The sequence below is a fragment of the Felis catus genome, chromosome B4, assembly GCF_018350175.1.
Source record: "Felis catus isolate Fca126 chromosome B4, F.catus_Fca126_mat1.0, whole genome shotgun sequence".
NCBI lineage: Eukaryota > Metazoa > Chordata > Mammalia > Carnivora > Felidae > Felis > Felis catus.
In genome coordinates, this window is record NC_058374.1 from 89,574,988 (window position 1) to 89,596,320 (window position 21,333).

The 21,333-nt window shown below is 41.5% G+C and overlaps 1 protein-coding gene and 1 long non-coding RNA gene across 3 annotated transcripts in view; one reads left to right on the forward strand and one right to left on the reverse strand.

Annotated features, from left to right (window-relative positions):
• Positions 1-618: 618 nt before the first annotated feature.
• Positions 619-20,004, reverse strand: KICS2 (KICSTOR subunit 2). The gene is made up of 3 exons (XM_003988995.5): positions 19,770-20,004; positions 13,660-13,945; positions 619-1,866 (listed from the first exon to the last, which is right to left on the reverse strand). The coding sequence occupies exons 1-3, from the start codon at positions 20,002-20,004 to the stop codon at positions 1,050-1,052; spliced, it is 1,338 nt and encodes a 445-aa protein (XP_003989044.3). The 3' UTR covers positions 619-1,049.
• Positions 20,005-20,178: 174 nt separating this feature from the next.
• The window catches only part of LOC111561382, a 114,709-nt gene continuing 113,554 nt past the window's right edge, over positions 20,179-21,333 (forward strand). For both annotated transcript variants that reach the window (XR_002743921.2, XR_006600828.1), the window contains exon 1: positions 20,179-20,314. This is a non-coding gene — a long non-coding RNA (uncharacterized LOC111561382). The remainder of the gene's footprint in view (positions 20,315-21,333) is intronic.

A 21,333-nucleotide genomic window follows, 5' to 3' on the forward strand; every position in this document is an offset into this window, starting at 1 on the left:
AGGAGACAGGCATGAAACTCAAGTTCTGACGTGCTTAAGTACTCATCTGATTATTCAACTATGAAGAGGTCTTTGGCACACACAACTGATTTTTAGCAAGCACAAGGTATCAAGACCAACATTTTGACATTATAAAAGCAGGCTGAGTTGCATGAATGTCCAAAAGTGGACGAAAAACTAAGACTACATGCTTTTCCAGCCGAAGAGGAAGCAGAGAGTGGAGTCAAACATGAACATGCCTTTCAGCAGAAAGGTGATAAACAGAAAGCCAAGCAGATAATATACTGAAGAATGAAGAAACCCCATGTAATGGCTTCTGCTAACTTTCAAACAGAATGAAAAATTCAAACTTTTCAAGGGTAAGAAGAAATGCAGTTAGGTGTGTAGATCATCCCCAAAAAGAGCCCATGACTATTAAAGTTTCTGCGGATCTTCTGAACTGTTAAACACCTGATGTTATGGGACCACTCTGGTTCACCTTTAATTTCAATAACTGATGGCTATTTTTCACCAAGACACTAGCTTTGGCATCCAAAATATTAATTTGTTGATGAGAATCATAAAATAATTTTATGTTAACTTTGCTAATTTATGAGATAGAAAACGTACAGTCCTTGATTCTGAAAAGGCCATTTAATATCTTATCCCAATTACTCATCCCGGAAGGAAGGGAAAGGAGAAAGCATTTGGAATTGCATTAAAACAGAAAGTTTAGAACAATATAAAACATGTGGAAAGAAAAATCAAAGGCTAATAAATATTCAGTCTACGTGAAATACAGGAAAATAGGAGAAAGTACTGAAAGTACTTCGCTGTACCACGGTTATACACAGTAGTCATGATCACTTCCTAGATTACTCTTTGGATACTTAATTCAATTGGCCTTAATTGCTTATAAAGTGTGCGACACAATTAGGGAGGATCTGTCTCTAATTTAGCTCTGGGAGAAGCATGAATGGATGGAAACTCTAATCATAGACCACAGTAGATCATTAGAGCAATTAAGAACACAATTTCCAGTCTTGAAAACCTTTCCCACAAATCACCTGCTAGCCTTTGGAGCCAGGTTTCAGACTTGCAAAAACTTTGGGGTTCTTAAGGGCAAGTGAGAGCTCATTGAGGAAGGAAATAAAGTGGGAGTCTCTTTCAGATTTCTTTGACTCAAAGATGACAACAATGGTAAAGTGAGGTTCTGGACGGGTTAGGAAGTAGGTGCTCTGAACTTTGTCATCATAGAAGTGGACCACTTTCTCCAAGCTGTTCAGGTCGGACATGCGGTCTGTCATGATCATGATGACATTGGGCCAGTGCATGACCGGCCTGTCGCTGGGCAGAGACACCACAGCTGGATACTGGTCCACACCCTTAGGGGCCTCTCTGTAGGAATGGGGGTGGTGATAGCCGTGACCCTGAAAGCTCTCGGAACCTCGGTTGTCAAAGATTAAGGACACATTGGCAGCATCATACTTCCTGATGAAGCTGGAAATCTTCCCAAAGAAGTCTGGGTTGGCTTTTGCAGTCAACGTTTTCATTTCTGAAGGAGTCGTTTGTCGGCTCAATGCCTCGTGAAAGTAAAAGCTAAACTTGGCAAGAAGCATGTTTTTGAGTTTCATCAGCCAAAGGAAAAGGTGTGGGGGCTGAACGGCCTTCTGAGACTGCCCTCCAAACAGATGTTTCTTGGTCTCCCGCTGCTTTTCAAAGATCTGGCCCCAAGTCTGCAGCTTGGTGTGAGCACTGTGCAAGTTCACCAGAGACGGGAGGAACTTCCACTCGGAGACCTGAGCCTGGGCCTTCAGGAGATGACTCAGGACGTCGACTTCCAGCTGGAAACTGCTTTCCAAAGGACTGAGAATGGGGTGGTGAAATCTGAAGGGGAAGGGAAATTAATAGAAATAAGTGGAAATGTTACTTCACATTGACATTTTCTACCCTCAAAACAACACACTGTGGCCAGACAAGTAACATTATGTTTGGGGGCAGGGGAAGGGAAGGTTGAAGGGCTGCATGCCGATTTATTTAAAAAGTTGTTCTGACGTAACTTCACCGTCTCAGAGTTAGGTCAGCATCATATCCTCCTGTGGAAATAGCCTGACATTTAAACAGAACATGAGAGTCATGGTTCCCTTCCTTTCAAATACAAAGAAATGAAATTAGCTGTACTTCTTTCCTAACCTATTTTATTCATTCTGGGAATTATATAACTCACATAAATATCAAAACAAGGCATCCTCTTTTTCAGGATGTAGTCCTAAAGAAGCACAGGTAAAAAGAAAAACAAAGTCACTAAAACATATCTTAAATGTGTACGTAACACATATAAACTTACTTAATGTGCACAGTAACTCCACAAGGTATTATGGGAACTCCATAGTAACTCCAGAAGGTAAGCTCTTATTCAATCCTAGTCCCCAAATTTCCTTCATATTTAGTGTTTATTTACTTTTGAGAGAGAGAGAGCACGAGCAGGGGAGCGGCAGAGAGAAAGGGAGACAGAGAATCCGAAGCAGGCTCCACACCGTCAGCCCAGAGCTCAATATGGGGTTCGAACTCACAAACCATGAGATCACGACCTGAGCTAAAATCAAGAGTCGGATGCTTAGCCGACTGAGCCTCCCAGGCGCCCCTCCTTCATATTTTAGTCACAGTTAAAAACAAAGTAGTAACTAAATTTTAAAAAATCTAATATTTCAATATTTACTTGTTTTAAATTGGATCACTACTCACTAAATTAACTTTACGACTCATGGACTGCTACCTGCTGTTTGTAAAACATTTTTTCTACTTCGTTTGTTAACAGTAATATTGTGCAGCGGGGGAGGGGAGAGGAGTGGGAGTATGTCCCCTTCAGGAACAGGGGGAAAAGGCGAAGTGTGAAGAGCCTGAGGCAAGTGAGAACATGACCCTTTCCCATCAATGCCTATTTCTGATGCTTCAGGTTTCCTATTCAGAGTCATTTCCTTGGAAAGGTCTTCTCCGTTCACGTCCACACTAGTCAGCCAATTTACTCTTCTTGTTTCTTAATACCTGTCTTCCACGTTAGTAGCTTCATTGCATAATTTGCCAGGCAAACTGGGACCCATGGTCACCTTTGCTTTGAGCTCCTCCCTGAGGACAAGTCAACACTGCCTACTTCCTACACTCCTTTATCTCTAAAACATATGGCACAGAGCAGAGATTCAGTAAACATGGTAAACCAACTATGTGAAGATTTGAATCTTACTTTCTGCCTCATTGATTCTGTTGTTTGTGATCTAAATAAAATTCTGTAACAATGGCAAGGAAGGTCCTCTCTGTATGGACCATGTAGAGCTTTCTTGCTCAGTCTTCTTCTGAAACATGCCCAGGGGGTGATTAGTGTCTCTCTGGCCTGATGCTCTCTCCTTCTGCAGGAGCCAACGCCAAGCCCTTATACTCTTCCTAAAGATCCAAAGCAACTGCAAGTGACCCTGATTTCAAATATGTGGGCAAGATCTAGCATTTACTGAGCATATCCTATGCCCCAGGCACCATGGGAGATGATTTACAGGCCTGAACCCACATAAGTTAATTGCTTCACTGTCAACAAGGCAGAGGCTTCTCATATGGCTCTCTTGGCCCCCGTTGAAGAGGAAAATGCTGGTTATCAATTAAAAAGTGAAGGAAAAAAAATCATCACAAATAGACCTGGAGTTTTAAAAAATCCATTTAAACATTAATTAGAGGGATTATTAAAAATTAATTAGAGAGCCCATATTAGGTTGGATATTTTAAGATAGAAACTGATGTGATAAGTAGGATGTAGTTATTCACATGACCACACATTATTTTTTTTTTCTATCGCCAGTATTTTCCCTTCAATATCCTTCAAGAGAAGGAAGCTAAAACATGGGTAGTGGAAGGTTTTAGTCTAATAATACATTCAAAGAATCAGAAAGATGGGGTGCCTGGGTGGCTTAGTCAGTTAAGCATCCAACTGTTGATCTTAGCTCACTCAGGTCATGATCTTGCAGTCCGTGGGTTCAAGCCACATGTCAGGCTCTGCGCTGACAGTGTGAAGCCTGCGTGGGATTCTGTCTCTCTGCCCCTTCCCAGCTTGTGCTCTCTCTCAAAAGAAATAAATAAACTTAAAAAAGCAGGGGGGGGGGGTGGGGAATCAGAGAGATAAACCAGATTTCAAATCCCCAGCTCATATACTTAATTAATAATTAACTAATTTGCACTCTCCAAAATTACATGCTTGAAGTAAACGTTAAGAAAGTCTAATACACATGCACACACACAACCCCACTATAGCACGTCTCAAAACCTTTGAAGTGTAAGAAATGTTCCTACCACCTTAGCCTTTAGGCCCTTTGACACTTAATGACCATAAAACATCACAAGATTCTATAATCATGGGTATCGAGAAAATTTGCCAAGGAACTCAGAACATAGTAAAGACTGTCAATAATAGGAAAACGGTATGAGATTGAAGAAAATTCTACCACAAATAACAATACTCCATTTTTCTGCCTCATTGGAAATCATCATTTATATCCAACGTTCTCTCTGAAAGAACATGAATTTTCTGTACTAATCTTCAGAAAGAATTCTGAACAAGCTCTTCCACAAACATAAACTAAAACTGTTTATATGTTCAACATTTATTAGGATGAATGTGAATTTCGAAGCTATTTTTCATCCTAAAGAAGAGCCAAAAATTCATGTTAATGTTATTCTGCCAAGACTTTGAGATTAGCATTATGATGTATCATTTCCCCATTTCCATTCTTGTTCTGTGCCTCATGCCTATTTACAACTCACACTATAGGGGGATCTGTTAAATTGTTGTAATCCAAAATATATACCTCAGCTATGGCAGCGAGGTTGGAAGAGTCTGAATACAGAATAAATTGACAACTATTTGCAAAGAACATCTGTTTTACAAAAAGCCAAAAAAGAGAGAGAGAAAGGGAGTGGGGACAGAGAGAAAGCGGGTAAGAGAGAACTCTCTCCTTCACAAATCCACATCAAGGAATTCCTTCCAAAAGAAGTATGCAAGTCCCACGCATGTGAGGAGTCAGATGAAAATGATTAAAAACAATCTGTAGCACAGTGTGAACGTACTGAATGCCACAGAACTACATACATTTTAAAATGGTAAATTTCAAGGGCACTTGCGTGGCTCAGTCAGTTAAGCGTCTTTGGCTTGGGTCGTGATCTCATGGTTTGTGGGTTCGAACCCCACGTCAGGCTCTGTGTTGACAGCTCAGAGCCTGGAGCCTGCTTCAGATTCTGTGTCTCCCTCTCTCTGCCCCCCCTACCTCACACTTCCTCTCCCTCTCAAAAATAAATAAATATTAAAAATTTTTTTTTAATTTTAAAAAAATGGTAAATTTTATAGTATGTATATTTTACCATAATGAACAAAAATCTATAGTTTCTTCTCATTTAAAACTTTTACTAGTGGGGCTCCTGGGTGGCTCAGTTAGTTGAGCATCCAACTCTTGAGTACGCCTCAGGTCATGATTTCATAGTTGTGAGATCGAGTCCTGCATCAGGCTCTGCACTGAGCACGAAGCTTGCTTAAGATTCTCTCTCTCTCTCTCTCTCTCTCTCTCTCTCTGTCTCTCTGTCTCCCTCTGTTCCTCCCCACCACTGCATTCTATCTCAAACAAAAAATTTAAAAAAAAAACAAACTTCTACTAGTTTTTAGATACAAATACATTGAAGATATCAAGATGCATTAGCCAAAAGTCTGCCTTATAGGACTTTCCATGGTAGAAGGAGGTACTTATAAATCGATACAAGTAGGAAGTAATACATCTCTTATGAGAGATACAAAATAAAATGAGATTTTAGAAAAAGCAATTTCTTTTGGTTGAAAGATTATGCAGCCCGTAAGGGAGACAGAATTTGAATTGAGCCATGAAGCTTAAAGAGCAGGTAGGATTTAGCCAGTTAAAGGTGAGGGCTTTCATTTCTGGCCCCATTCTTTTATTTATTTATTTATTTATTTATTTATTTATTTATTTAAAAGTTTTTTAGAGAGAGAGGGAGGGAGAGAGAGAGAGAGAGAGAGAGAGAGAGAGAGAGAGAGAGAGAGAGAGAATTCCAGGCTCTGCACTGTCAGCGTGGAGCTCCATATGGGGTCAAACTCACAAACCATGAGATCACGACCTGAGCCCAAACCAAGAGTCAGATGCTCAACCGACTGAGCCACCCAAGTGCCCCTCTGGCCCCATTCTTAATCGCCTTCGATTCCACACCCTCTGCAAGTCTTCCCGCCAGAGGCAGAGTGCACTTTCCCATCCCTGGACTATGGCCTGGGCCACGTGACTTGCTTTGGTCAAAGGAAACACGTGTCAACAGATGTGATGCAAGCAAAGGCTTCAAATGAGCTTGGCTGGGCTTGTTCTTTTGCACTTGGGCCATAGCCACCGTGTAGCTGCCTCCCCGCTAACCTCGGGCTCAGAATGAACGCGTACATGTGGAGCAGACTAAACCCAAAGCTGACAGTAATAAAGCAAGCCCAGTGAGACCAACAGTGTTAAGCAGAGCCACCCTGCTAAGCCGGGCCTGTCGGGCCAACTTCCAGTAGACTCACAAGCCTGTAAGTGTGAATTTTAGGATGGTCTGTTATACAGAATGTGGCAATAGCAACTGATACGTGATGCAGTATGACGGGGTTCAGAACATACTACCCCAAGATACGGCATCTTGGTATTCTATTTTAAGCTGAATAAATTTGAGGAATATGTGCAGGAAAGACTTCCTGACCCTCCCCTGAAGCAGGTCATAAAACCCTCAAGTGAGAGGTGCCCTCCCCCTACCCTAAGCAAAGGAGCATCCTTACCTCCAAAGACCAGGGACACAGAGAGGAATCTGAAAGAACAGGCCTTGCTAGTTGCCCCAGCCTTCTACTCTTGGCTCCTTCCCTTTTTTGTCCTAGCACATCTCCCAACAACTTTTTTTTTTTTTTTTATCTTTTTTATAGTCAATATTCATTTTTTTTTTATTTTTTTTCAACGTTTATTTATTTTTGGGACAGAGAGAGACAGAGCATGAACGGGGAAGGGGCAGAGAGAGAGGGAGACACAGAATCGGAAACAGGCTCCAGGCTCTGAGCCATCAGCCCAGAGCCTGACGCGGGGCTCGAACTCACGGACCGCGAGATCGTGACCTGGCTGAAGTCGGACGCTTAACCGACTGCGCCACCCAGGCGCCCCATCCCAACAACTCTTACATCTTCAAATGTACTCAGCTGAATCTTGTTTTATAACAAAATGTACCATGAAAACACAGGTTTCACAGCTTCCTTGGGTCTTCGTTATTTTATGAAGGCTCCCTGCCACATAAAACTTACATTAAATACACTGGTATGTTTTCCTCATGTTAATTTGTCTTTTGTAAAGGGCCCCCTGCTGAGAACGTAGAAGGGTAGAAGGAACCGACATGTTCTTCCCCTCGGAGTTCAAGGACATTCCAGGCAAAACAAATAAGGGACCAGGGTAGGAAATAGCAAATACTTATCAGGAATACATTAGATTATGTAATGTTTTTTGGCTTCTGCTTAAAATCCTCAAAGAATTCTCGTTGAAGCTTCTTCCTTTTTACTAAAAGTTTGGGGACAATTTAAGGCATTTGATGGGACATATATGAATTTGAAAAGAGACTGGGGCAAGATCACAGAAGGCCAGTAGTCCTCACTGTTAAAATCAAGGCGTGTTGAATGCCTAGGGTAGAATGTGTCCCACAGAAACTGCACTGTGGTTCTGTTCATGAAATTTTCAGTGAGTGAAAAGTCAGCTTGTTGAATGATACACACACAACCAACAGTTAATTTCACTTATCATCACAAATCTTTTTTTGAAGGAAAAAGGGTACAAGCCCTAAATAAATCACAGTTCTGCCCTTGGTGAGAATCCTGTCATCTGAAGCATTCAGATAAAAAAAAATGTGCTCCCTAAAATGTAAACAAAAATTTTATGTAATTCAATTTAAAAAAAATGTTCTCTGGGGCACCTGGCTGGTTCTGTTGGTAGAGTATGTGACTCTTGATCTTGGGGTTATGAGTTCGAGCCCCATGTTGTGTGTAGAGGTTACTTAAAAGGAAACTCTTCAAAAAAAAAAAGTTCCTTAAAATCTAACTGTAAAATCATAATTAAAGGATGTAAGTCACTTAATGATATATTACTACTGCCACAGGAGGGATTTTTTTAAAGCAGTCTAGAATGCATAAATAATTGCTTACTTCTTTGAAAGAATTACTTCTTAAAATTATACTCTTGATTTAGGAGAGTAAATATTTTGCAGTTATAACCTATCTTCTAGTTTTATTTTAACTATGAAACAGAAAAATTAGTCAGAATCTTCTTTTATGCGCACTGTATAACACAGGTAAGTAAATTCAAAATGAATTCCACAGAATCAAAAAGTAGTCCACTGATTCTTCCTTGGGAAAAAAACAAAACAAGTTCTACCTCGCCTCAAAAGTATTCAAGGAATAATAGTGATGAGGAAGCTTGGGGCAAGCTGAGGGCAAAATATAGGCTGACACACACTGCCCCCACGCCCCACCCCAGGATGGAATATGTATGATATTCCCCAGACACTCCTGGCTGTCCAAGAACAAAGGAAAGGGGTTGAAGTGCTTGCCATAGTGATGTGGGAAACTAAGGCAAATGAAAAGTTAAATTCCCTTACTGCCTCTGGTCCATTGACAAGTCCTTGAGACCAGCAGAGTGACCTCCCTTTAGGAGCTCAGCTGCCTCAAGGATGACACTGTGCTGGGGGCAAAAGAGAACCTTAGTTTAACATTATCCCAACCTCGAGGATCCTGTAAATCAACTTCCTTTATCTCAACTGCCTCAAGATATATGCTGGCAATCATACTCTAAGCTTATGGTCCCGATATACATCTAAAGGGCCTCATGACTGAGGTTTTATTAAATAGTAATAAATGGCATTTCCCTAGCAACAGCTAGCCCCTCAAGGTCCTGGAAACCTTGCTTCCAAAATTCCATAGAGACATACTCTATCCCTGACCTCCCCCAACCTGAGGGTGTATAACGAGTTACCCGTCACCATCCCAATGAAGCTCTTCCTGCCCATGGGTCCTCTCCACATGCTTTAATAACATCATCTTTTGCATCAAAGACATCTTCAAGAATTCTTTCTGGGTCATTGGCTCCGGACCCCACGAACCCACATTACCACCCCAAAACTTCATCAGTAGACATCCTGATCCTGCATGAGCTAAATTCATATTTTTCCTTCTAAAGGGCACACAAATAAAAACTCATATGATTCATGTTATTCAACTTGAAATGCAGCATCATAACTGACTGTGATTCTGAAGGAATAATTTACATTTGCTTAATACTGTAGTAAGTTCACCAAAAAAGGAAACCTTTAACACTTTTCTACTCTGAACACAACCGACTTCCAAAGAAAAGAAACAAAATATCCTTCTCATTTGTCTCTGAAAGTAGACTGGACCTTGCAATAACTCACACAGGATCTGCATCTCAAATCAGGACCAGAGGTTTAGACTCTGTGATATACATCATGCTTGTTAATTTTTTAATACAAAAGCATTTCATCATTGGAAAGATAAAAGATTCACACAATATTTTATAAGCGTTCTGACATGAATCAGATATATTGGGACAAATAAACATTCCCTGAAAGATAAACTGGGTCTTTTGGGAAAAGGATTAACTCTTTCAATACAACAGAACACCAAAACATGAATTATTTCTCTAGAACAATGGAACCATGAAAGAAATGTGTTTTGTGTGGCACAGATGCCAAATCAAAAGGTCTACAGAAAAATGGATATTATCCTGGCAAAGGGCAAAGCATGCTAAACTTATACCTAGAATAATTCTACTTCCCTCCCAAAATCACCATATTATACAGAATTTCAACTTTGCAGAATTTCTTAACCAAGGAATTTATGTTGTTCAAACGTAACCCAAGGCTTCTAAATGAGATAATTTTCAGGCTAGGATGTATCTATAATCAGTAACTCCCTACTAATTAGATAAAGGCAGCACCGATGGAAGATGGAGACTGTGGATGAAAACACCTTGACCCTAAGTGACACTGCAACCCAGATCCATCAGATTCCATCCGTGTCCACTCAGAAAGATGAGGGGTACAGCCAAGTACTGCCCTAAGAGCTTCAAGAATGAAAGCTGGACTTTTGCAGGAGATGGAAGAAATTCTCAAAGCTCTGGGAAGTGGAATGTTTCAAAGAAGGTTCAAAGAGCACAAGTCTTGGGGCACCTGGGTGGCTCGGTCAGTTGAGTCCTCTCCAACTCTTGATTTGGGCTCTAGTCACGATCTCATGGTTGGTGAGTTTGAGCCCCACATCGGGCTCTGTGCTGACAGTGCAGAGCCAGCTTAGGATTCTCTCTCTCCCTCTCTCTCTCTGCCCCTTCCCCCCACCTCTCTAAATAAATAAATAAATAAATAAATAAATAAATAAATAAATAAATGCTTTTGAAAAGATGACAGATCACAAATCTAGTAAAATAAAAATGAAAATAGGCAAATAGTAATAACCACTCCTAGGAGACATACACACACACACACACACACACACACACACACACACACACTCTGTTAAGGTTCAGTACTAGTATATCCCAGTGTTGGCAACTTTCTCTGGTTTATCCAAACAATTTTTTCATGTAGACTATTTTCAGTATCACAGGGAACTTTTAAAACATAGGTTTCTGGGGGCGCCTGGGTGGCGCAGTCGGTTGGGCGTCCGACTTCAGCCAGGTCACGATCTCACGGTCCGTGGGTTCGAGCCCCGCGTCGGGCTCTGGGCTGATGGCTCAGAGCCTGGAGCCTGTTTCTGATTCTGTGTCTCCCTCTCTCTCTGCCCCTCCCCCGTTCATGCTCTGTCTCTCTCTGTCCCCCCAATAAATAAATAAATAAATAAATAAATAAATAAATAAATAAAGTTGAAAAAAAAATTAAAAAAAAAAAACAAACACATAGGTTTCTGGGCAACGAGTCCAAAATCATTAAATCTTACCTTCTTGGGGTAAGTAGTGGGGAGGCCCAGGTATGGTTTGTTTTCTTAAACTTCCCAAATGGAAGTTTGTGAAACCACTTTCACATTAGCATTTGGGAATCACAGCGTGAGATCTCTTCCCCTTGAGAATCATTATCTCCAACTGTACTTTTGTTTTTGGATTTCAAAAAACTATTTTATTTAAAAAAGTACAAATCAGGTTTTAGGAAGAAATAAAGTATTTCCAAACAGAAAATTTGTTAACATGTAAAATTTGTTTAAAAAAAGAAAATGTGTATTTTTATATGCATGGACTATCTCTCTAGAAGGGTAGGAAGAACTTGCTGACAAGATTCATTGCCTTTTAGGAAAAGAATTAGATGAAGGACAGGGGCACATTTCACTATGTATTCTTTTGTACTTTATAAATTTTGAGCCATATTAATGTATTGCCTACTAAAAATAAAACAAAAATTTTAAATGTCAAAAAACAGAAAATACATGACGATAAAAAATAACTAGAAGACATTTTGGAGACAATTGGAGAGATCTGAATATGGACTATTTATTGCAGATGGTAGAAAATCAGTGCTGAATTTCCTGAGAAAACTATGCTACAGTTTTGTATAGTTCTCAGAAAATACAATCTGAGTATTTGGGGTTAAAGTGTCATGATGATATAACTTCCAAACAATGCGGGGGGGGGGATGGTAAATAAAATTTTATAGAGAGAGATATAAAACAAACATGGTGATGTTTTAATAATATGAGTCCAGGGAAAAGATATTTGTGTGTTCATTGCATGGTTTTGTTTTTTTTTTAAGTTTATTTATTTATTTTGAGGGAGAGCAAGGGAGGGGCAGAGAGGGAGAGAGAGAGAGATGGGGGGTGGGGGGGAGAATCCCAAGCAGGGTCCACACTGTCAGCATGGCTGACATGGGGCTCAAACTCATGATGCTATGAAATCATTGTTTTTTGTTTTGTTTTTTTAATAATAGCTTTGCTATTTAATTCATATACAAAAAAATACACTTGTTAAAAAACTTTTTTAACATTTATTCATGTTTGAGAGACAAAGAGCACAAGTGGGGGAAGACAGGGGGACAGGGAGACACAGAATCCAAAGCAGGCTCCAGGCTCTAAGCTGTCAGTACAGAGCCCGAAGTGGGGCTCAAACCCACGAACTGTGAGATCATGTCCTGATCCGAAGTCGGATGCTTAACCGACTAAGTCGCCCAGCCATCCCAAAATACACTCTTTTAAGGTGTGGGATTCAATGGTTTAATCAGAGTTGTGCAACCATCTTTGTTTTGTTTTGTTTTTTTAATAATAGCTTTGCTATTTAATTCATATACAAAAAAATACACTTGTTAAAAAACTTTTTTAACATTTATTCATGTTTGAGAGACAAAGAGCACAAGTGGGGGAAGACAGGGGGACAGGGAGACACAGAATCCAAAGCAGGCTCCAGGCTCTAAGCTGTCAGTACAGAGCCCGAAGTGGGGCTCAAACCCACGAACTGTGAGATCATGTCCTGATCCGAAGTCGGATGCTTAACCGACTAAGTCGCCCAGCCATCCCAAAATACACTCTTTTAAGGTGTGGGATTCAATGGTTTAATCAGAGTTGTGCAACCATCACCACTATCTAGTTTTAGAAGAGTCTCATGGCCCCCAAAAGGGAACTCAATATCCATTAGCAGTCACTCCCCATTCTCACCTTCCCCTCTGACCCCTAACAACCATTTTCTGTGTCTATAAATTTGTAAGCTACATTCTGTGTCTATGACTTTGCCTATTCTGGACATTTCCTATAAGCAGAGCGATACACTATGTGATCTTTTGTGACTGGTTTCTTTCACATAGCATAATTACTCAAGATTCATCCATGTCGTAGCATGTATCAGTACTCCATTCCTTTCTACAGTTGAATAATAACACACAATGCTTCTCAAATTCCTTGGGTATTGCTTTTTGGGTAGGAAGTGAGCAATACATTACATGTAGCCAGGCTCATTTTTTTTTTTTTTTTTTAAGTAGCAATTGCCTTCAAAGACAGGTTTTCCAGCTGATCAATGTCTTTACAAAAAAAAAAAAAGTTGGCTACAAATAGCTTTTTGACTATCAAAAAAGTTCAAGTATGCCTTCCTCAAAAGTACAGATGCCTGTCTCCACTATGGAAGTTAAAAACAAAACCAAAATTATGCCACAGGCACTGAAAACAATTATAAAGGAGTTTCCAACACATGTTAAGTAATGGTTACATCGGAGGAATGAGTGGATGACTCAGCAAGGTGATTACTTTGAAAGGGACATTTATTTGAATAATGGTTTGTTAAGAAGTCACATTATTTTATGCACAATTCGCTCGTGTGAACTCTTTTATAAGCAGCAAAATCAGTTATAATACATCTTTTAAGGATTTCTCCACTCTTGGTCTTTGGCCATTGTTTGGAGAAGTATCCACCCGGCATGGTGTTTAATGACGCCTAAAGAAGGCACCTAAGGTACACCTGGTGCTTAATTAATACGTATAAAATGTAAAACGACTACTTCTCCGCTTCACGGCTGTTTAACGACGGGGTTTCACGAGTGTGGGGGAAAGACCTCGTCTGATGGGAGGGAGACGCTGCCACGCCTGTCCCTCCCTCCCTCCTCACCTACACTCACCTGGAGCTGTACTTCTTGAGGATGGTGTCCAAGAGGCCAACGAGCTCTTCAGCGTTGATGAACTTCTGCGGGCTGAGGGTGTACATCTTCTCGTAGAAGTCTGCGATCTCCATCCGGGCCTGAACGAAGAAGCAGAGCTGCTCTGACAGGTGGGAAAGCAGTTCTTCCACGTGAGGGGCGGTCCCACCTGGTGCACCGCGGCCAGTCACCACCTTCTTCAGCTCGTTGTGCAGGGAAGTGTAGATGGTGCGGATGGAATCCTTCCTGCTGAAGAAGGACTGGCCCCCTGGTAGGCAAATGACATTAGCATATGACAAGTAAGGAAGAGAAAGCAGGGCAAAAGCTCTCCCAGCATCCACACGGAAAGGAGTGGAGCCTACTGAGCTCAGTAAGTTATCATCAGCCGCCAATTCAAATATTTTGCGACTCGTAATTTCACCGAGGAAGAAGAAAGAATGCCTGGTACAACTCATTAGTGTGGCAATGCACCTGTGTGTATGATTTCCTTACCCGTGTACCGATTCTCCCCCACCCCGGTTCAATGAGGATTCACATTTATTTCAGAGGATAATTGACCTAGTAAGTGACATCAACCTGGATCTAAATAGCCCTCCTTCCACATAAATATATTTAAAACAAAAAAGAGTACCCGATCGGAAAACACTGTTGTTATTCCTGATAAATCAGGAAATTTTATTTCTGCATTAGAGTTGCATTTTCCTTTGCCTTAGCTTTTAAGCCATACCAGAAAATGGAAAATACACATATGTGTATCTCCCTTACACAAGAACACAGACTACTGGGGCCCCAGGGGGAAAAAGAAAACCTTTAGTCCTTTTGTTAAAATAATCTCTATGCCTGGGGTGCCTGGGTGGCTCAGTCGGTTGACCGTCCAACTTTGGCTCGGGTCATGATCTCATGGTCCGTGAATGTGAGCCCCGCATTGGGCTCTGTGCTGACAGCTCAGAGCCTGGAGCCTGCTTCAGATTCTGTGTCTCCTCCTCTCTCTTCCCCTACCCCGCTCATGCTCTGTCTCTCTCTGTCTCAAAAGTAAATAAACATTAAAAATTAAAAATTAAAAAAAATCTCTATGCCCAACATGGGGCTTGAACTCATGACCCCAAGATCAAGAGTCACACACTGAGCCAGCCAGGTGCCCTGAAATCTTTAGTACTCTTGACAAGGTTGACACTATAGGTTATAACAAAATAAGCACCATGCTGTGAATTATTAAGAGCAGGAAGCAATTATAAATAACTGCTGGTGTAATTCAGGGGTTCCAAAGCAAATCACAAAGAAAAAAAAAAAAAGACCAAATACATCATTTTCAATAGTTAAAAAGAATCAAGTGGCACAGACAGCATTTCCTTACTTCTGTATTAATGCATGATGAGCTCTATTTCTAATAATTATAGAGCCAGCTTCAGCTTCATAGATGTTTTCTTAAGCAATTCTGCACCCCACTAAAGGGTCACAGGTAAGACATTAGGAAAATGAAAAGAAATAGGGCAAGTTTAAAACACTAATTCTCAGGAACATATAAAAACCTCAGAAATGGGTGACAGTTTACATTTTCTATTGATACACACAAAATAGTTTAATGAAGAAATTTATCACTATTCTAAACATATCAATTAGGAGTGAAAATTATGTATCAAGGGATTTGTAAACTATCCCCTTAATAAATGAAACATCTCACAATGCTGTTTTTAGTTTAGGGCCCCATTTACGTTTCAAGAAATGAATCTTATATCCCTTCCTACTACTGTGACCACCTTGTCCCAGTTTTTCCATGACTTTCCAAGTCTTGGCACTCAAGGTCTGGCTTCTCGGAAAACCCTTAGTCTCATGTCCTGGGAACCCCGTCAGCCCTGGGCAAACCCAGAAGTTTTGTCACCTTCCTACTATTCCATAAACTAGTAATACTTAAAAAATGTTTTCTTCAATATACTACCTAAACAAACTGACTAGCATTCAAATCATTCCTCCTGCTAATAGCAGCAAAAATTATGCGGTACAGGTGGATTGACCCCAGCACTAACATCCCACACAGGACTGTACCCTGAAGGGTTTGCCTTCCTTCCCTGCCTGTATTCAGTCTAACTTGGCAGATTTTGTGATGCGACAGTATGGAATAAATAGACCTCTGTGTCCAAGTTCAGGAAAAAAATCTCCTAGCTGAGGAAGGCAATAGAGTACCAAGCAAAATCCCTGGGCTGACTCAGTCAGTGGAGTGTGTGACTCTTGATCTCAGGATTGTGAGTCCAAGTCCCATGTAGGGTGTACAGATTACTTAAAAACAAAATCTTTTTTAAAAAAAATCTAAAAGTTCTGGAAGTCTGACTTAGTTCCAACTTTCAGCTTCCGAATTTATAAGCTGTGTGATGTGCAAATGACTTAGCCACTCCGAGCCTTCGTTGTTGTTTTTTAACACGCAGCTAGTAACAGAGTTGCTAAGAAGACAAAATGAAATAACATTTGGTATGTAATGTGCCTGGAGCAAAGCACATATTCCACAACCATAATCCCCTTCCCTTCCATTCATACCTGATATAAGAAAACTGTAACCACTATCTAAGTGAGCTTCTAAAATTCTATGGTAAATTGGGAGCTTCACGTACTGTAAAAAAGAATAGCATCTATTTGAAAGATAGCTAGGTGATTTCAACTGTACTCACCTCCGCTGTTAAACAGCGTGGGCTTGGTGAAAAAGGGATACCTTCCTTTGTCAGATTACCCTTATTTGAGGGAGTGGAAACACCACATAAATACAAAAATACTGTGAAAAGCTTATCAATAAACACCATCACTAATATGTAAAACCAAGGGACACTATAAGGAAGGGAGAGACCACCAATGCATTTCTTTTAAACAGGTCTCTGTTCTCCAGTCTCTCAGGAGCACAATCCTATTTTTGACTATCCTGGTAAGGAATATCCAGTGGGGATGGGCCTTCCTTCATACTGGGAAACAAGGAATCAGAGACATCAGACACCTTCCTCTTTTCAATTTTTTGCATTTACAAAATAGTTATTTTGAATTATTTCTAGAAGGCTCTATGTATTGAATCCTCATTATTTCTCAAGATTTCAGTGGTCCATCTCACATGATAAAATTTCACATAACAAATATATTAAAGGAGTATGTAAAATATCTAATTGAGTATTTTGTCCCACAGCTTCTTGTTAATGATAATTTGTAAACATCAGTTCTCAAGTTAAGGCATTTTCTACCATGCTAAATTCCAACAGCCAGAGGTTGAGGAAACCCTCTCGTAATGAAACCAAAGGGAGAAAAGTATGACCTAAAATCCTCCGAAGGCATTGAGATGGCATATTTGAAGCCATCCCCAAACAGGTATATTCTCCCCTCAAAGGAAAGAGAAAGCTCCAGGATAAGGAAGGACTCCACCCAAAGTTTTTCAGAACTGAGCCAATACAGGAACAGAAGGCTCCCTGTCAGGCCTGTCCTTTGCCTATAGTGTTTGCTGACATGTGCATGAATGAACAGGATTCTCTGCTAAGGTCTCTGATGAACACTAGTTGTGAGAGTGAAGTCAGAAAGACTCACTTTTTTGAACCATGTTTTAAATGTTTAAAAATACACATAAAATTTTTTGTTTTGCTTTTTAAAGAAAACCATACAAACATTCTAATTAGCAAAGTATTTGAAAAACATGGGAATGTCTAAGTGGCAACACAAAAATTTTCCCCCAAGGTTTTAAGAAAATGGAGTCAACAGAATAATCACAAAATCATATTGTAAGCACGTTATCACAAACACTCTCAGTATCAAAAAACCGTAAGATATCTGCAAAGTTAAAATTTTAAATCGGGAGCCTACAATTACTACACATGGGTATAAGTTATGAGGCATTGAGGTTTAACATGCCATTTTCAGAACATTTACTCAGAAGTGACAGATCACCTGGGAGTCTGAACCATGCCAGGGCACGTTTCATAGTGTAAATGGCTCCTGGGTCAGTTTCAAGGTGCAGCCTTCAGGTTCATGCATGCAAGCTGGGCGTCCGTGCAGAACTAGTCACTTTACATAATAAGGGCCATTGCAAAGAACCAAGTCAGGGACAGTGATGGTCTCACACATGCTCTTACACACAGGCAGCTAGTTCTGTTTACCAAAAACCAACCAGACACATACAACTTAAACTAGAATAACAGATTTTTAAGCTGGGGTCCATAAATAGGCTTTAGGAAATCCACTGAACCCTCTCAGATTATATGCAAAATTGTATTACACATATATTTTCCATATACAAGTCCATGGGTTTTATCAAATTCTCATACATGAGCTTTAAAAAGAATCATGGCACTAGGGTCAATTACCATTCTTCATGAAGTGGGGGAATCTAAAAATAACAAAAACTGCCAGAAAATTACCCACTTTCAATTTTACAGCCAGAATCCTCTGCATTTCTAAATACAGTTGACCTTTGAACAGAGCTGGGGGTGACAGAGGAGGGTGTTGGGGTGCTGACCTCCCCCAACACAGTCGAAAACCCAAGTATACCTTTTGACTCCCCAAAAACTTAATTACTAATAGGTTATTATTGACTGGAGGCCTTACTGATAACATAAACAGTAGATTAACACATTTTGTATGTTATATTTGTACATCTATTTGTATGTATATATATTGTATATATATATATACAGTATTATGTATTGTATTATAATAAACTAGAGAAGAGACAATGTTAAGAAAATCATAAAGGATGAGAAAATACATTTACTGTACTGTATTTATGGAAAAAATCTGTGTATTAGTGGACCCAGGCAGTTCAAGCCCCTAATGCTCAAGGGTCAACTGTATATACAAGGTAGATTTAAAGTAGAATACATATGCCAATTTTTTATAAATCACATGGATAAGAACACAATCTGACACTTCAAAAGCAGGTATTCCAGTTTGAGATCTGTCAACTACCTACACCAGTGAGCACAAACAATCTGCCAATCTGTAGAAAGGGGAATAATAATACTGCAACATCAACTGCAAATTTGTGAGAAGTACCACTGTAAAAAGGGGTGGAAAAAACACACAAGGTGAATCTATCTGACCAGTTTTTGCCAATACGTCAACATACTAAATAACAAGTCATTACCTGAACAGCTAAGGCAGAAGTTAAGATCTGAGAAAGCCCTACCCCTTGGGTGTTTACTGACAGCAGTATGTACATGGCCACTTTCAGGAAATGTAAGGAAGCTAGGGGTTAACAATCAAAATGGAATCTGCACTCAATTTTACCTTTCTATTCTACATTGTATATACGTGTTCTTCACTCATACCCAACCCCGTGCTTTCTGATAATGAAAGGGTGTAAACATAGGCCACAATACTAACACAACTTTGAAAGCTCTGGGATTTATAGTATTTATTGCTGATAATTGTAAGCCGTAATATTTTGTATGCATAGCCTTTGGCTTTCACATACTTTATGTCCTCCTGATCTACTCATACTAATTGTTTCTGTAGTGAAAATCAGTTGCTCTTGCATCTTATTTTCAGGGGCAAGATTTATGACGGAGTAAGAGTGTTTACCATTTCCCCTGTAAGTCCCCTCTTGCTAGTGTTAGGCATATTTCTTGCCTTTCCTGTCCAGTATTCATTTCCTCATTCATTAAATATTTATTGAGAGCCTAGGAAGAGGGGGTAGGACTCCATCTGCAACTCGCAGGGGCCTTAACCTTAAGAGGCCGGATAAAAGTGTTCATTAATTATAACTAGGTTGTGTTGGCAAGTTTTGCTCCTCTGGCCACAGTGTCACTGATCAGAAGAGTGAAGACATACAGTTTGCTTAACTTCTCATTTACGGCACCAATCCATGCACTGAGCAAAATGGATACACCCATCGGTTTGTGGCACAGCCCTGCAAAGAGCATCCACCCGGGTGGCCAATCTAACAGCAGCAGAGGCCAGTGGGCGGGGTTTGTGGAAGCCGAGGGAAGGAAGGGAACGGTGGGAGAATTGGGAGTGCCAAGTTGAGCCTGAGGCTAGAAGTGACAGAGACAGGGAACCCAAGCCACTGCCGATCGGGGAATAGACCCCCTTTCCTTCCTCCTCAAAGGGCACGGGGGGCGGGGCGGAGGTACCTAGTTTTTGCCCCAGGTAGGTGAGGCTGTGATAGACCTTCTCGGCCGCGGCCAGGTGGGCCAAGGCCGCCAGCAGCGACAGCCAGCTGCCCCCCGCGCTCTTGTTGGCCTCTCGCTCCTTGTCCACATTGTCCTTGGCCTTGTCGTAAGAGAAGATACCCAGGTGAGAGAAGAACGTCTCCAGCACCGCCTGTTCCACCGGGACCGGGGCGGCCAGCGGGATAGACTCCCCCATGCGAGCTGCGATCCAGCTCCACCCACGTGGCTCTCCTCTCCCTCGCACTTCCGGGTTCTCAGGGAACGTGCGCACAAGCGTGCGTGCGCGCGAACGCCGCAAGCGGCGAGCTCGTGAGCGCGCTGCCGCCTGGACCGCGCTTGGGCCTTAGAGAGGACACCAGTAAGGGCCAAGGAAGGAGGGAAGTGGCCCGTCTTCAGCTCCTGAGCAACTTCGGCGCTTCGGCTCCCGTACTGCTGACTATTCGGATCTTTAGGGCAGAACACGAGACGGTCAACTCGCTGCTCCGCGGACCTGACTGCGTTCTGAGGTGAGCTGAGAGGCCCCTCCCTGTGAGACTGCGTCAGTGCTGGTGACGTCACGCTGACTTGACGTCCGTAGTTTTTGGTCTTAACATCTGGCCTGGGCTCGCCTGGGGCCTGAGGGCGGGGCGCGAAGATGAGGCTAGTGGCTCGAACTGTGTGCTCTCTCTCAAGGAGTCAGTTCTCATGCCTTTTAAACCAACGCAAGTACGTGGCTTATAGTACCTGATACCGGTAAAGGTTTGTATCTTATCCCCCTGTTTCATTTTCACCCAGTCGCACACTTTGCAATAATTCGCACCTGTATCCTGCACAAGGCATCTCAGGTTCGCGCGAAGGGAACAGCTTCCAAGCAGAGCTCTGCAGCTTGCCCATGCTACCCAATCTACGTTAGGCTTCCTTCAAAAGGTCTTCCAGGAAGGATAAATTTTTTTTTTTAATTTTTTTTTAACGTTTATTCATTTTTGAGACAGAGAGAGACAGAGCATGAATGGGGGAAGGTCAGAGAGAGAGGGAGACACAGAATCTGAAACAGGCTCCAGGCTCTGAGCTGTCAGCACAGAGCCTGACGTGGGGCTCGAACTCACGGACGGGGAGATCATGCCCTGAGCCGAAGTCGGACGCCCAACCGACTGAGCCACCCAGGCGCCCCCAGGAAGGATAAATTTATGAAACTTCTGTTGAAGGTTCTGAACTGATGCCCTGTTGCATTCAGATTAATTGCAAATTCCTTGACATTTAAGAAACACCGTAAACCCACGGGCGCCTGGGTGGCTTAGTCGGCTGGACATCCCACGTCAGCTCAGGTCATGATCACCCGGGTTGTGGGCTGGAGCCCCGCCTCAGGTTCTGTGCTGACAGCTCAGAGCCTGGAGCCTGCTTCGGATTCTCGATCTCCCTGTCTCTCTACCCTCACCCTCTCTCTCTCTCTGCCCTTACCCTGCTCTCCTGCTCTCCCTCTCTCTGTCTCAAAAATAAATAAACATTAAAAAAAAATAAAAGAAACACCATAAACCCAGCTTATAGG

Excerpts from the sequence above, each read along its gene's own strand:
- KICS2 (XM_003988995.5), bottom strand. The coding sequence starts at position 20,004 with ATGGGGGAGTCTATCCCGCTGGCCGCCCCGGTCCCGGTGGAACAGGCG. Across the intron at positions 13,946-19,769 it reads CTACCTGGGGCAAAAACTAG|GGGGCCAGTCCTTCTTCAGC; the intron begins GTACCTCCGCCC and ends TTTGCCTACCAG. Across the intron at positions 1,867-13,659 it reads CTCAAGAAGTACAGCTCCAG|ATTTCACCACCCCATTCTCA; the intron begins GTGAGTGTAGGT and ends CTTCCCCTTCAG.